Here is a 17706-nt window from a genome sequence, read left to right on the forward strand (position 1 = left end):
AAATCTATCATGGCATTTCATGACTAAAACTAACTATAAATGATTATTTTTAATACAAGCTATTATTTAGATGACAGCTTCAACCAGCATAATAATCCCCTTATCTTAAATACAGATAAAGCATTGCTGTGCGTGGAATTTGGTTGTTCAGATTTCTACCTGCATGAGTTTATACAAGCTGCATTTAAAACTACACATTTAAAACTATGGTGTAGTGAAGCAGAATTGTAATTATACAATTTACTTTATTCTCTGTATCCAAACCTATGGCATACCAGGAAATAAATACATGTCACATACTAAACTGCTGCCTAGGTTGATGTTAGAAATATCTAAAGCTTTGTTAGAGTGAGAAGAAAAGAAAATAACTGAAACTTGGAAGCCTGTGTACCACAATGACCTAAACAGACCGCTTTTTCTCAGAAGCTGCTGGCAAGACAGTTCATTGTTAGCAACAGAGAATCATGTGTGTTTAGCAAAGATGTCTATCTTTAATACGGCTTGAGAAACAGCCCTCTTGAGCAGTTAATTATTATTTCTTCTTCCTCTACCAAATTCAGATTGCAATCTGTCTTATTCTTCTAGAATAAAAAGAAATGAAAGAGAAGACAATGAAGCTGTGGGAGCAATTGTTGGAGCTTCTTTCTTTCCGACAGGGATAGTTTAGATGTAATTCTGTGTGTGAATATAGGGTCTTACACATTAGCAATCATTAATTAAATGCAGTTCTAGTTGCGTCAGCCATTATGGTAATGTTTCGTCCCAGTGAAGTTTTTGCAGAAACACCATGAATAGGTAATTAATTTGACTAAAATACATAAGTCTACATTGACGCTTGCTGTTAAGAAAATTGTACTGAATGTGATTTCACTAGAGACAGACATTTGGAACTGTAATGCCAAAGCATAAGTACACTAATCCAGGTTTGTGGGACAAAAAGCCTTATAACTACTGAGGTAAATGACAGTCCAGAAGTATCCTGGATTTCCTTACTACTGGTGTTTTTCTTCCTTCACACTGAGTAAACATCCAGAACACATTAAAAACTCTGTAATCACTGAAGGCAGTACAGTCCCAGCTGCAAAGCTTTCATCATTGTCAAAATCAGTCCTTCACCACCACTCCCCCAACAATATAAACTAGAAGGTTTTATGGATAAATCTATATGTATAGTAACACATACCAATGTATGTAGAACTTCTATGTATAACTAAGCTAACTTAGTCCCAGATTTTGTGGCCATTTGCTGATAAGTGCCCTCAGGAGCTTACCCGAAAATCACTCTCGTGCTATTATCAGCAACAAATCCATAGTATCAGCAGGAATGATTAGTCATTCAGAGCCATCACTGACCTATCAGATGGATCTCAGGAACACTTCTTCGTTGGGTTGGGCTGATTCTTCTGAGCAGCACAAGCAACCTTGAGAGAGGGCATTTCAAGCACTCCCAGTGGGCTCTGGCAGTGTCCAAGCAAACTTGGACTGCCCCCTGTATTCCTTTCTTACCAGGAGATTGTGATTAGAAACTGGCTATAATTTTCTGCTCTTTATTTGTGGCCAGTTTCTGTTCCTGTTCCTCCAGCTTTCCCATGAACACTACCCAATGGGACCAGATTTCATAGTGCTTTGTGGAAAGTGGCTTAACACTTGATTAATATTCTTTTCTTTGTTGGTGTCTTCTGCCTCACTTCTTTTGTTATTAATTCTCTGTTTTATGCAACTCTTATTGTACATGTTCATATTTACAGATAATTAATCGTATACTTTGACATGCAGAATGCAATTAGAAACAAAACAGTACCTAGTATAATTTACCACATTTTTGAGCAAATGCAGTGACAAAGATAATCTCTGCTAATGTTCTACACTAGTACAGCATTGTCAGGTAAAAGGCTTCAGTCAGATTTATAAAGTGTTTTTGTATGTGTGGACAACAACAAAGGAAGTGCAGATGTCTTCCAAAAGTGAAGTGTCAGGTACTTCCCATTAAGCTTTCTTGAACAGGCCTGGATTTCAAATTTAAAGATTTTAAATAAATACAGCATTTTATGATGAGTGTCCTTTAATAGTTGTTTTCATGGGAATTTAGTGATTATTAACTTTTTAATTACTACACTTAATGTAGGCTGCTGTTTTTGTAAACAGAAATTTAATAGTCAGTATCACGGATGGAGCGTTTACAGAACATGAGATTATGACTCTTGCACGCCATTACGGAGAGAAAGAAGAATATGAAATAGACCACCACTTCCTCCTTGCAAAGGCTCAAGAACAACTAAAGAAAAAGAGATTTGAGAATTTTGAACAACTGACTACAATACTTGTGTACAATGACCGTGAAAAGTAAGTTTCCTCTATTATCCTTGGCTGTTATTTGGAAAACTCTGCTTGGAAACCTACCTACTTTCTGTTTGTTGCTAAGCAAATGATAGATTGCAGCTGAAGAATACTTTTTCTAACATTAAGCCTTTCTTAACACTTCTACAGTGAACAAGGAAATGATAGCCTTTTTGTTTGCTTTTTATTTTGTTCATGGACTTTTTGTCACATCTGCTGCACAAAGTAATAGCTGACCTAATCATAAGGCTGTTCACAGGCAAAGCAGTATGTTAAATCAAAGAGGAAAATAGGGATTTAACAACAACTACAAAGACTTGTAGTCAATTGCTTATGTGAATCACTTGCCCTTTTTGTTCTGTCATATCACAGGTAAAGAATAACAGAGAATCACTGGGGGGCCAGGAGGAGGGAGTGAGGGGCTGACAGGCTACCACGCGCGCTTCAAGTTTTTCAGATGTGTAACAGTGAAATTTCATAAAACACATTTTTATTATCTCTGCCCCAATATTCTTACACATTTCCCTGTTCACATTGATGTTAACTTGAAATAAACCTAGCAAGTACCTTGCCTAATGCACAAGTCTCCTTGTCTGTTTCTGTTTGTGTAGATGCGGATTGTTGCCCTACGAGACCTGCAGGACTATTTGCAAGTCCTTCAAGTTGCCGTTGTGTGATGATCTTCTAGAAACTATACTGACCATGTAAGTTAAAAGCAGATCATATGATCTGCATGGGTACAAATCAATCTCATATATCTACTTCAGACACTTTTCTTATTAGATTATCATTTATGTGATCTGAGTCATTACAATGTGCTGATTTTTCCCCCCATAAACGTGTGGATTTTCCTGTTCATAGAATATTTATAATCAACTGTAATGTAGCCATCTGAACAACATCTTTGTTTTTATCTGGCATGGTAGATCATCTGGATTGTTGGCAAAATTCTGTGAAATTCATATTGTGGTAGTCAACTACTGGTTCTTACCATTGTCAATAACACTTCATTTATTTTGCATTTGTGTCTCTTTCATATATGTAAGTTAAAAACAATAATCTCATGGAAGCACACTGTGTGAGTTCTACGAAAAACACCAAGATGAATACAATGTCCTTGAATCAAGGACATTGATTTTCACTGATTCTGTATCAATGAATTAAGTAGACTTCACCAGTAGTAAATAAAAGTGCTTTGTTTCTCTTATTAATCTCATCTGAAACATTTATTTTTAGTGTAATTGTTAAATAGCAGTATTGATGGATTTTGTTATTTTTCCATAGCATATTTAACTATTTTGAAACAAATTGCTTGACTAGCTGTATTCATGGGAATAGAAATGAAAAGAATTAGTATTCAGTGCAGTTGTTTAAAGACTAGAGTTCAGAGTAACCCATGGTATTTTGAATACTTATGTCATGGTGAGTTTGGTTTTCATTGATTTTTGCAGCTTTACTGGAAACAGGTAAATACATGCTCACTGGTCTTTTCTTTCCCTCATGGGAAAGCACTCAATATTTTGTCTGTGCCTTCATACTATGTAAAATGCAGAAGCAGGTCTTGGTATGTTTAGATGTTTTCAGGTAGATGTGCTTCTTGATTTCAGGACTAATTTCAAACTTAACATCTAGGCTTATGAAATAATGAATACACTCTTGTCAAGCAAACAGTTGGAATCCATTTTATTACGACATTTATTTACTGCAACCAAGGCTTCCCACTTCAATCAGTATCAACAAGATTGCTTTAAGAAGCCTAAGGGACTATTTTCTACAAAGCCCTTTTCCCCCTAGACCAAAAACTTTCAGAATAGTTCTCTTCAATAGCCACATAAACATCTTTGGCAGTTGGTTGGCTGTTCATCACATCTTACAATTGAGTTACAAGCCTTACACATCAGAAGCATGCCTGAATTTTAGGATTAATTTAAAGCTCAATTTTAGAATTCCCACTAAGCTGCCCAACACAAAAAGTGTCGGAGGACAGTTGGCATCGTCTGCTAAACAAGGAGTTCTCATAGATTCACTTCATAAAGGCTGTAATTGAATAGATACAGAGACAAGGGACTGGAGATTTTCCTTTATGTAGTAATTTAACGCTGATGAAAAACAGACAGGCCTACCACGTCACAGGCTCCAGAGACGTGTTTATTGTTTGTGAATTTATACTAGGAAAAGCTTTTGTGAGATGAATTTCTTCTGTTAAAGACTCTTAATGTAGGAAGATAAAAAGAAAAAGACCAGTACACTACAATAAAAATAAGAGATAAGCTTAAAAGACAAGGAGGAAGCCTGGTCTTCACCTATCTCTAGGCAGGTATTCGTGACAGCTGAACTGGGACTCAGCCACTGTAGGTTCTTTCTGTAGGGGAGCTAGGAGAGGGAGTCATTTCAGCCTGTGTTAGAGCTGGATTTTGAAACTGCCACCTAAGGGGCTGTGGCCAGCTAGTATGCCAGATTTCTGTGTGAGGAAGTTACATAATGTGAAGCTGGGCCTCAGAAAACTGTAGAAGTAGTATTCCATATGACAGTATGATGCATAATGCTGATTCTAAATTACAGTAGTAGCAGTTCTGAAAAATGTCAATTTCTGTGGTGAGTCACTGCAATGCTGATAAGGAAGAATGTTGCATTCTTAATATTGGGTGCAGTTGGCACTGCCTGATAAGTGTTTTGTTTCAAGAGAGTGCAGAGTCAGGGAAAGCTTTTGTGAACTGCGCATCATAGAATTTATTTTCCAGTAACCTGGAAACTGAAGAGTAGAGTCAGCTGAATAGGATTTAGAACTGTCTTTTTGTCTTGCTTTTTCTAGTACCCTTTGAGAATGAAGAATCATGAAACAGACAGGTTTATTGTTAACTCAGAATTGTCTGATTCTTGGGAAGTATGCAATTCAGTGGGGGCAGTTTGTAAGCAGTTTCTTTCTCTGTTGTTTTTGGATTGATTTTGTTGCTGCTGTTTATTTTTTGATGAGGATGTATGCAATTTTTTTTTTTTCACCTATGTTTCTGAAGCAAGTTGCAGTAGTGTTCCTTACTTGAATTTATGAAAGAAGAAAATGGTACAATAAAACTTGTTGGACTGATTCCCACGAAATCAGTATGTATAGCTAATGCACTAGCTGGACCCTATTCAGCTATAAAATGATCATAGACGATGTGATCAGATAATAGTTGAAGACTGAAGCTGTATGTTTATTCAGCGTTTCTATCTGAGATTAGGTGACAAAGACTTTCTGTAGGACTTAATGGTTTTATTTTTTCTACTTTAAAAGGTAATACCTTTAAAATATGTCTTATTTACACTTGTAAATTACACCACAGTGATCTACCACTTCTTAAAATCAAGGTATGGAACTAGAAATTACTGTCAAATTTTATGATCACATCCAGATGACGCAAAACTTTGTTTACTATACCTCAAGAACATTCAGTCTTCACGAAGTGCAGGAAGAATTAGCACAAAGACTGTGAGGTATCAAAAGACCCTTTTAAATTGTCTGTCTGAAGTAAATTTATATTTTCAGTTGGTGTGGGATGGTGAAATAGTAGTATTTGGGTACCCAGTTATTAATTTCTCTAATTCACAAAACTGCAGACTTTCAGAGGTTGGAAGGAACCTCGAAAGATCTAGTTCAGCCCCCTGCTAATACAGATTCCCTATGATAGATTGCACAGATAGGCATAAAGACAGGTCTTGAATATCTCCATAGAAGGAAACTCCACAGCCTCTCTGGGCAACCTCTGACTTATTAAGAGATCTTTCCTTTCTCCATCAGCCTCGTTTCACTTAGATCTTTGATTACAAGACAATGTAGTTTTTTTGTTTTTTGTTTTAAACACAATTCACTTTTGTTTCTTCCAGTAAACTGCTAGTTTATTATAACCATTTCTTTAAGTTTGTGTGAGGACAATTAACAATTGTCATTTGTTTCATGAATAAATGTTGCTCTTGGGATGAATGAATGAATTCTGGTCCTTTTTTTCCCTAATATTTAATTTGTGCAATGTTAAGTGTAAGCTAACAAGGTCTAAGAATGATGCTGTCCTTCCCCAGAGGGTATATAAATAGCTGTCAGATAACAAAAGAAAAAATGGTGGGAAAAAGAAGGAGATGACACATTTACTTGTCAGTGATCTTGTATTGGATTAATTAAGCATATGTCCCTGTTTTTAGAATACATTTTAATTTTGCTTAACACTGGCATAGTTTTCCTTTCCGTGGTACTAGTCTATTGGATTCCAAAGGAGCATTTGTGGATTTTAAGCTGTGGAAGCACAAGCAATGGGGAAGAAGTAAAGTATATGTACATATATATTTTTAAAATAAGATAAATTTATCTTTAGTGCCTCAGGTAGCAGTGCTACTTGATGCTACTTACAGTGGGCCTCCTATATGGTCATCCCAGTTCTCATGTCACTAATAGGCCAGGCCTCTTCTGTCTTCCTGTCTTTTTCCTGGTTTGTGCAATATCTTTTTGTTAAAAACATAATTACCTGCCTCCAATAGTTTGTTTAGGGTTTACTTGTTTCTCTCAGAAAGCTAACCAAATCTTTTCTTGCCTTGAGAAGTGTCCTGGTGGCAGCAGTATGATTGGAAATGGTCGTGAAATCTTTCTCCTGCACTATGTATCTGCTTGTTACCTTTAATGCCTAAAACTCACTAGGTCATTTATTGTGAAAAGACTCCAGCATGAATATATGGAGCTCTTAAGAGAAATTATTTCTGTTATTTATTATCATGAAGAACTGATGATTCAATTTATCGTTGTTCAAGACGAGAATGAATGTATACCCAAGATAGCAGCCATCATTTAGCTAATACTGATCAGCTGCATCTGTGCTTACTGCCTTAAATCTTTTTGTATAATCAATTTCTGAAAAAACAGGTGTATATTTGTGTTACACAGAGATTGTCAAGCAGCTGAAGAATCCCAGCTTTTTTTTTTTTTTAAAAAGGCTAAAACAGCATAATACCTTTTCTCTAATAATATCAGATAAACTACTTAATACATGCTATTAAAAACAAAAGAATACAAAATCTTTACATATACATTAGCATTTATTATGAATTTTTGGTTGCAGATTTCTTGATGGGAAGGAAAAAATACTCATTAGTAGCCTTTACTCACCAAAGCACCCTCAGAAATAACCTTGGCATAGATGGAGTTTTTTGTTATAAATATACATTTATAAGCAGAAATATGTGATTATTTCTGTGATGTGAAAGAGAGTAGCTAGCAGTAGGACAAAAGGGAATGGCCTCATTTTGTGCTTGGGGAGGTTCAGGAAAAATATATATTTGGAAAAACAACTTCTCCAAAGAAGCAGTGAGGCATTGGAACAGTCTGCGCAGGTAGGTGAGGAAGGTGTTCAAGTACCATGTTGATATGGCTGTGAGAGACATAGTTTATTTAGTGGGCAGTGCTGGTCATAGATGGACTGTTGGAATAGATTATCTTAGAGGTCTTTTCCAACCTTCATGATTCTATGATTCTGTTCTACGGTTGTGTTTGAGGGAAAAAATAATTGCAGACAGTGTTGGAGTTGGGGAAGTGACTTACACAATCTAAAATCACATGGATTGTTGAAGTCACAGGGCAAAAACAGAGAGAAACAGATTCAAGAGATCCTTATTGTATCTTCTTGATAAGATAAATCTAATTTCCTCACTGGAGAGCACTGTCAGTTTCAGTCATATTAATTCCAGGCTCTGAAATGTATGGCATCTCTGTCCTAATAACGCAGAACTTGATAACATCTCTTCATTCCATCTGGATGCTCTGTGCTGAATTACAAGTATGTGCATTTAGTAGATTGGTGAAATAAGTCACAGCAGTAAAAAGACCTAAGAAGTAGATTATTTCCTCTAAATTAGTCTAGAGTGATATTTGAAGCTGCTTTCTGCAGCTTTTAAAATATGGGATTTAGTAGTCCTGTTTCCCATGTCCACCTTAAAATTGTAGTTAACTTCACATGTGTCTTGTTGCCTCAACTTGCTCATGTTGTCAGTTCAAAGGACTTCTTTTTAATACTTGTTGAAAGCAGAAGCAATGTTTTTCCTTAATTTCATTGCATCAACATAAATTTGATGCTGAAGAAATTACACCCCCTCTCTTAATCTTCACTTAAAACTCCTACTTATGCAGCTCTGCATCTTGATAGTAACCTTATATTTTGAATTTTGAGAAATAGAAAAAGCTTAATGCAATTATACTAGTACAGATGATAGTAAAAATAAAATAAAATAAAAAAGAAATGTAATGGTTGTTCTGAGATTCAAAATCTGTTTGCCACAGCTTTATTTCCAAGCTTTTTTCCAAGAGCTTTTTTATCTTGTTACTCCCAATGCAAAACTCATTTCTTTCCCCAGTTACCATCTGCAAAAATACCCAACCTAAAGCAAACCAAAGCTGTAATAGGGAGGGTTCTCCTGGCAATGTTTCAGGATCATCTTTAATGCTAGTAACAGTAGTATTCTTCTCTGACTTTGCTTTCATCTTCAGTGTAACTCACTGTACATAGCATTTCAATTTATCACTAAAATCTTTGTTCATGGCTTTCAGTATATTTTATATTGTCTCGTCTTCTGACTGTTAAATGAAAGGCGTGGGGGGAGGAGAGGAAGAGGATGAGCTGCAGTTTATTGCAGTTTATTTTTGTCACTAGATTTATTGTATTGTTTTCCCAGCTTGTGTTGTAAAGTCATCCTTCGGGTACCTTCAGTCTTGATTTTTACCAGGGCCCTTTCTGGTGATTTGGGGAACTGAAGTGTTTTGAGGCCCATGTTTTATGCAATGCTATTTCTTTAAGAACAAAATAAAATGGTTGTCTAAAGAAATTGTTTCCTGGAGATGACAGCGTGTCATCTTCCTCCTACATGTGCAATAGTATTTGTCTGACTGTGTTACACGGTAGAACTGTTTAACCTGATGTTTCCTACCAAAAATTGCTTATTGAGTCTAACTAGTCATATGTATTTCTCCATGGACACCAGCAAAGCACAGATGCTTTCAGGATGTGCTTAGTTGCCTAAACCAGATTCCTTTTACATAGAAATAGTGTTAGGTAAGACAGATGCCTTTCATATCCTAATGTAGAGCAGTTCATTTCAAAAGCAATCTGCATATATAGCATCAATTCTGCAATGAGCTTCAGCCTGCACTACCTTTCAAGCATTTGGCTGGACCCACTGAAACAATTGGATTTCTCTATGCCTTAAGTACCTGAGTGTTTTGCTGAATTGAGTACTTTTTTTGTCTGAAGCTACTTCATTCAAATCAGTGGCATAGCTTACAGATCTACTGCTAGTGAGCTGGTGTTACACATATAGTAGTAGCTGTAGAACTTAACTGGTGGGGTTTGTATCTCCATGTAACAGATGCTAAATATTACAAATATTTACTTCATGGAAATAAAACATCTACCAAATGAAAAGAGTTGAAATTTTAAAATCTAGTTATTAAATGGTAGGCTAGAGAGCTGCATGTTTGTTAGCTGGAAATTGATTCCAAGGTTTATGCAAATGTTTTTAAGGGATTGCTTGTTTTCAGGAAGTGGCTGAGAAACTGTATAAAGCCGGTCAGTTGTGTTACAGCACAACTCTCTTGTATCATGGAATCATAGAATGTTTTAGGTGGGAAGTGACATTTAAGATCACCCAGTTCCAACCCCCTGCTATAGGCAGGAACACCTCCAACTAGACCAGGTTGCTTAAAGCCCCATCCAGCCTGGCCTTGAGTGCTTCTAGGGAGGGGGCAGCTACAGCCTCACTGGGCAACCTGTTCCAGTGTCTCACCACCCTTACAGTAAATTTCTTCCTAATATCTAGTCTAAATCTACCCTCTTCCAGTTTAAAGCTAGGGTCTCGCAAGAGGAGAGTAGAGGTGAAGAATCACCTACCTCAGCCTGCTGGTCATACTTCTCTTGATGCAACCCAATCTACAGTTGGCCTTCTGGGCTGCAAGTACACACTGCTAACTCATCTTGAGTCTTTATCAACAGACACCCCCAAATCCTTTTCCTTAGGACTGCTCTCAAACCATTCTTCACCCAACCTGTATTTTCCAATATCCACTCCCGGTGGACATATTTTCCAACATATCTTTCTACCTGTTTCTTTTCTCTACAAAAACAAACAAACAAACAAACAAACAAAACAACAAAACAAAATAAATGCATAAACTGGTGTCCCAACTCTAATTATTACCAATTGTGAGATCCCAGTGTTGGAAGAAGTTGGACAGTGGTTAAAAAGCAAAATGAAATTACTTGGAATCTAATGAACCTTAAAGAAACTGTATGGGAGACACTGATGTGCATTAAGTATATGGAGTGTAATATGTAATATAGAAGTTATGCAGCATTTTTCTATACTCTTTCTAGTGTTTGGTTCTAAAGGACTGCAAAGCAGTTATCCCAAAATAAGTGCTTTAGTATGATGCAGTTAAAATTATATACCTGTTACATTTTTTGTTTAATCATGAGATGTCTTATGGATATTCTACTTAGGTTTGAAGACAGCCATAAGCAAGTGGAATACAAAAAGTTTGTGGATGCAGTGAACTGGAGAGAGAATGAAATCCCTGCTTTCCAGACTATAAGGTTTCCTTCAAAGGTAAACCACTATATTTGAGCAAAAGAAAAGCTAAAACTCAGCACATGAGAGACTTCTGTAATTTGGGCAACTGTAACATGAGTACCTCATCCAACAAAGACTACAACAGTTTTCAACTTTTCATTGTTTTCCCTGTTTTCATTTTTGTGTCTTCATGTAATTTTTTTTTCCCCCCCCAAGAGGTTTAGAATTAACCAAAAGGAGTTACAAAGGGAAGAGGAAGCCTGTAGCACGCTCTTGCCTAGGGGGTGCCACTTCTCTGTGACATTTCTTTGGGAGAAAAAAACAAAGAGAGGGGGAAACAAGTGTATTTGTCCTTGAACAATGGGTGTGAATACCACTCCACCCACAAATATTGTTGCCACATGTCAAATGATCTGTTTGGCTGCTGGGATAGCCAGGAAATTCTTCAAACTCCACTGTCACTAAAGAAAATATCTATATATTTTTTATGACTCCATGGAAACTTGTATGTAACAGCACGTCACTGGTAGGCATATGGCAGAACCTGTATAGGAGAATCAGCCTGCTACTTGGGGTAAATAAAAATGTGGCATCAACAAACTGCAGAAATTAATCTGATTTTGCCATCTTGTGCGGGATGGAACATTTTAAAATAGTTGGTACATAAGGCAATTATACTGACTTTTAAAATAATCTTGTAACAGATAAATATGAAGCCCTTCTGCCAAAATGTAGTTTTTCCATTCTGGCCTAGCCCATGTGTTGCTACATTTGTACAGAATGTGTTTGATTTTATTCAGACCACTTAGTAACACAGCATTCCCTTAAACTTCAGTTCAACGCTGACATTTTTTTAATTCAATGTTCCTCAAGTACTGTGCTATTAACCTGGCTTCTCTCTCTTCTTTGGCTTACAAGCTCTTCCTTCCTTCTGTAGCATCTTGAACTCTGTGTTATCTAACCAGCACCCTGTGATGCTGCTTTGCTCTGCCTTCCATTGTGGTCTGTTTTTCACTTTCTGATTGGGAAGTATTTTTCTTTCTTGTAGAGATAAAATCAAAGTTCTTCCATGTGTTTTATACAACAACCATTTGCCTTCTATGGAGTAGGTTGTATTCAGTGGGTACATTTTGTTTTCACGGAACAATCATGTTTTTGAGATATAATGATGTGATATTTAAATAGTGCTCGCTTTCAGGAGAGTCTGCCAGGGTAAGGGGACTCATGGGCCTTGGTATTGTACTAATGGAAGAAGGTCAGAGCCTGTGCCAGGAGGATTTTTGCCTTGAAGGTGGTGCTAAGCTTCATAAAAAAATCAAGACTGAAATAAGCAGACACACAGATACACTTTCTGTTTAATGTGTTTGACTGTTTCTTCCTCACAACTGCGTGGCTTATCTAGCCATTGAGGAAGACTTGTTTTCTAGCAGGCATGGGAAAGAGAGGGCTCCTATGGGGTGAGGGTGGTGTGCAAGCAGTGGTGATACCATGAATATTCTAATACAAAGGTAATAAAACAGATCAGGAAAAGATCAGTGAAAGGAAGGATTTAAGTGTTAAATTTTTCAACTTTGGAATCCATTAGATACTCTTTTCATTACTTACTTTGGATTTAAGTTGATTTTCAGGTTATAATATCTGTATTTCACAGATAGATTTCAGCAGCAATGTTGTGGGTTTTTTCTTCATTTCATTTTTCTTTGATGTGGTTTTTAGTACTGAATTGTGGATGACTTGTAAGGTTTTCAAGTATAAGCTTCTTAATGAGGAACATACGGCATTGTTTAATTTGAAATATCTGCAAAAAACCAATTGAGAGAAAACATACATTTAATGAAATATTCTGAAAGATTGCTAAAAATGTTCATGTAATTATGTTTTAGGACAATGTGCTACATATGTCCACATGTTCACAGAATATTTGTATGAGAAAGTGAAACAGCACATACAATCATAGTTGGACAGCTTTTAGTTATTGCTGTTTCCAACATTATATTCTAAGATACTCTTTGGGTTGTTAATTTCAGGATGAAGATGACTGGAGCGGACAGCCACCATTCCTTCCTGAGAAAAGAATCAAATACTTGCTTCTTCTGGATGACCTGTTTGGCAAAGAAGATTGATTCAAACTACAAAAGTCACTGCTTTTGGATTAGTGTTTCTGCTCCAACACTTACTTAGATATTGAAGAAATTTCATGAAAAAACAAAAACAAGACAGATGCAAGTTTTATTACACTTCTTACTTAAACATTTATACGTACTTTGTGTATTTTTTAACTCCTAAATCAACAGCACTCTTTAATGCTTATGCAAGCATAATTAAAACTATAATCTTGGTGTCTGGTTAGATAGAGAATGTACAAGCAGCAGCAATTACTTGAGTCGAATACAGCAAAATCTGACTGATGCTACTTTGTTCTGCTAGCAGAGGAGGTTGTTGGATAACCTCTTGTAGTATTAAGTCAGATAGAATTAGCACAGTAAGATAATTCTCTTCACACTTCCTTTGTTGATTTTTACCTTCTGTCTGTCTTTTTGATATACCCATACAGTAATACTTCAGTACTATATGTGTCAAAGTTTGTTATTTTACAGAGGAAGCAATTGGAAGATTTTAGCACAGTGTCAGGTTGCTCTGGTATCAGAGATAATTATAACCTAGCAACATAGAAGTAAATTTCTTGCAGGCCGTGTACGAAAGCTATCAACTCTTGATTTTTGTTTTAGATGCAACTCAGATTGGCAACTGCTTAGTTTTACTCAGGTGAGCCATGAATGAAGGAAAGGTACCCTGGTTCCATCTTTGTGAGATTCTTTCTTATGGTGGCACTGAACTTGCCCTTTGAAAATTGGTACCTTTCTCTTTGCTCAAACTGGTGATGACTAAGCGGAGCTCCTGTTAGCATTTTTGTATTTTTTTTTAAGCTTGAGTCATCTCAAAGCCCTGGTTAGATCTCAGTTTTCCGCATGAGTTTGTGAGAGAAGGAATTACTTCTATTTAAAGGATGCAAGTGGTGAAGGAAGGAGCTGACTCATCCACAGGGACTCTATGGTGAAGGGGATGTGGTGTGAGCCTGCTGCTGGGAAGCTCACACGCTCAGTAGACTGAGAACCCTGTGCATTCTGTAATCTAAAATTGCAATCTGATGAGAAAGCTTGATGCAAGAAGATGAAAATTAAGCATTTTAAAATCCCCAAACTGAGAGAAAAACAGTAGTTCAAAGAATAATTTGAGTTTTTTGAAACTTATTAAAGTACTCCAAATTGTAGACAAGACTATGTACAGCTTTTTGGTCCAAAAGAGGAAAATAGTTTCTTATATGACAAGAAAATTACCTGATTGTAGGCATAGTGTCAGGAGCCAAAACAGTAACAGCTTGTATTTGGAGTCAGTTTGATGAAAGCTGAAGGTTTTTTTTTAAACATGGCAGCAAAACTGAGTTTGACACTTTAAATGAATACAGTTGCCCTCATAACTTCTCAATGTGCCCAGATTTCATCAACATATCTTTCAGGTGTTGACATCTTGTACAGATGACAGTTTTGAAGGAAGAGAGTTTCTGAGGATTGAATCTGAATGTATAAAACATCCCAAGTAGCTTTTAGAGATGGGAAATTTCACTTATATGTGTAGGACAAAGGTTTTAAAAATAAACAAAAACAAAAGCACCAGCATAAGAAATGTCATATTATTTTGTGTAGAATCCCATTTGTATAGGTCTGATCAATCATGGTCTGGTATGGTCATGATCAAGAATGGTGATTGCAAGCTGGATCTAGAGCAGAGAAGAGCTAGAAAAGTGGCCAAGAGAACAGAAATAAAGAATACAAAGAAGTGTGGCTTATTTAGGGAAACAAAATGAATGAAATGTATTACAAGCAAGGAAAATAATCTTTCAGTTCAGGACATAGGTTGCCTAAGAAAAAGAAGGTATGGTTAGCCATAAATTTAAAATTGACAGCAAAAGAAGATTTCTAACCTTCTAAAACAAAGTGGGACCCTAGCAGGTTCCAAGAGAAAAGAACCCAGTTAATTTTTCCAATGGAGATGGATCATCTGATAAGGATAATTTTAGGATATATCGCCTGTGATACTGAGGATTGTATGTGGTACTGAATGATTCCTCCTATGCAGAGTCCATGGGATGAGGATTTTTTTTCTTCTTTTAAAAATAATATAGAATTATCTGATTTCTGATGTTTCAGTGTTTCTGATTGATATTCTCTGTACTGTGTTTACAACATTCTGTGTTTTTCTTCCCACTTCTTTTTCTCCTTTTTTCCCATGTATCTCTCCAAACTCCCATGAGCACAAAAGGATCTCTGAGAAGCAGAGCAGACAGGGCCTGAAAAATATTTTCAGTGCTTGTCACTGTGCTCACAATGTGTCATATGCTGTGGTCTGGACTGTTGTAAACACATTTCAACAGGTTTTCTTTTTTACAAGCAGCAGCGTTTCCAGAAGGAAAAGCTCCAGCCAATGAGCAGTCCAAGAATACTCTTTGTATAATGTGACTTGCAGCATATGCTGCCCAGGATATTTCAACCTCTGCTCTAATCCTGCCACCAGCTTCTTCTCTCTTTTCACATTGCTGATGAAGGGCCTGAATGAAGACAATACCACAAGATAATGTTTCAAGATGGCAGGAGGCCATAGCTTTAAAGCACGCATTGCATAAAGAGAAAGCAGCCCACACAGTTGCCATTAATCTCAGCTCTCTATCTCTGTAGGGGAGCCAAAGATATCTTCTTTCCACAAGTATCGGTGCCTTCCATGGCAGGAGCGAAGAGATTCACATTACGGTACTGCCTCCCCATCTCCCTACTGGGGTCTGCTGTGCATTCAGTGTTAATTTTCATTTCCTGAACCTGGCATTTGAGAATAAAAGGCTTAAAGTTGTCTGCAATAGCTACTGCAGCAAGAAAAAAACAGCAGTGAGAGCCTGTCCTTGTGTGCCGATGGTTCACCGCTGAGCTTGAAGCTTTGCATCCATTTCTGCTTGTGTCCAGTTAAGTACCTGCTCTGCTCACCTGCATGTGGGCTCCTGAAGACATGGTGGGTCCAAACAGTCACAGACACTTGAACTTACTGCAGAGAAAAACAGAGTTCCTTCAGTCAATATTTTTCTGCCTTAGCTGTATTTTCCTAGATAGAGCCAGTTGTACCAGTGTCAGGCAGACCAGGTCTATTTCATTTACATGAATGGGAAGATGTTGAAAGCTTCCTTCTGCATTCGTTCCTCGTGTTGATGGGATTTAATCCTACTTCACAGCAGGAAAGCTCTTCACAGAAAAAATATTAGGCTCTGCTGAATCCCAAGTCCGCTCTCTGTGCCTTAGCACAGGATACACTTCTGTTGCTCATTTTCCACAGGCAAACTGCAGGGATCCTAACTCCACAAAAACAAAACAAAACAAATAACAGAAGTTTTCAGTCACTTGGCAGCATTCAGAGAACAGCAATCCTTATACTGCTAACAATAACTTGTTGCCTCTTGCTCGCTGGACCCTTCTGCACGTTCCCATGGTTTGAGACCAGCAATAACATTTAGAAAAAAAAACAAAACAGTGTTTCAACATCTTATACTCAGGTGTAGGTTATTCTGTGATGTGGAGAGATGCATTAGTTCTTTAAGCAGTAACATCCAGTACCCTCCTCAGTAATGTATCCATTACATACATGTTTCTTCCTCTTCAGGTGGCTTAGCTCTTCTCTTCTGGCTCAGCCACAAGTACAGAAAGCCCAAGTGTAATGAGAAATGAAAGAGCAGTAACATGTTTAGGAAGAAGTTACAAGTACCAGTAGGAAGAAAATACTACGCTCTGAACTCAGTCTGATCTTAAAAAGTCATTTTTAGGTTTTGGAGGTCAGAGTGGATAACATTTTAGAGAGAACTATCTTGGAAAACAAACAAACAAACAAACAAACAAAAAACCCCAAAACTTTCCTGAATTACTATTTTCTCTGAATTAATTTCTTAATGTTGTATCAGTTGGTTACTAATGACCAGGTGGAAGCAGCACTCTCTTTCTAGACAATGACCGAAGAACCCAGAATGGGCTGTGGGGGCACGTCCCTGCCCCTATCAGTTTCCAAGGTTTAAATCCAGTGAGGGAGTATAATCAAGAAGAGGAAGTTACTACAGGCACAGTACATTAAGGATATAGATTTGTTGTGTAAACTCGTTTTCTGCACATTTGGGTGTTTCTGTATCATCTGGAAGGTTTTCCTGGCACGTGCAGTGCATAAGTAAGCTAGCTGGCCTGGTCTGCCCTTCAGCCAGGCCATCTATCCTCTTTGCTCTCTTCCTCCGACAGACTAGTTTTCTATTAAGACCTACAATCAAGGAGAAGCGAAGGAGCTGATTTGACTTATCTGATGCTGATCCCAGACGAGCAGCATGGGAGGATGATCTGTAAAAGCATAAATTAATTGTGTAGCTTAATAGTGCTTGAGAGAGCTCCCACTTTCAAAGATGAATCAGTTGGAAGAAGGCCATTGTCCAGAAATCCAAAAGGAAGACCTTTAGCAGAGTGGCTACAGTAGGTGGGATGCAGCCTCCTCTGAATTATTGTGGAGCTTACCTTCTTTCTCCTCTGATGTCTCCAGTGCCAGTGTGTCCTCTAGCTCTCTTGATTCCTTACTTGCCAGTGGAAGGGCAGGAGGTACTTTTGGGAGTGACTTGCCCACAGGGGTGACCACTGGAAGCATTTTATCTAAATACTCCCTTCTTTCTACACTGACAGCTAGGTGCAAATGGCTGCATTGCTGTTGAGTGAGATGAAT

General features: G+C 37.4%; 1 protein-coding gene across 1 annotated transcript in view; it reads left to right on the forward strand.

Annotated features, from left to right (window-relative positions):
* The window catches only part of EFHC2 (EF-hand domain containing 2), a 54813-nt gene extending 39696 nt beyond the window's left edge, over nucleotides 1–15117 (forward strand). The window contains exons 12-15 of the mRNA XM_015884109.3: nucleotides 2146–2343; nucleotides 2949–3041; nucleotides 10848–10953; nucleotides 12945–15117. Of these exons, the coding sequence (XP_015739595.2) occupies nucleotides 2146–2343; nucleotides 2949–3041; nucleotides 10848–10953; nucleotides 12945–13040 (493 nt within the window). The 3' untranslated portion in view covers nucleotides 13041–15117. The remainder of the gene's footprint in view (nucleotides 1–2145; nucleotides 2344–2948; nucleotides 3042–10847; nucleotides 10954–12944) is intronic.
* Nucleotides 15118–17706: the final 2589 nt, after the last annotated feature.

Source organism: Coturnix japonica, chromosome 1 (genome assembly GCF_054131305.1).
Source record: "Coturnix japonica strain WE chromosome 1, WE-NBRP24, whole genome shotgun sequence".
Lineage (NCBI taxonomy): Eukaryota > Metazoa > Chordata > Aves > Galliformes > Phasianidae > Coturnix > Coturnix japonica.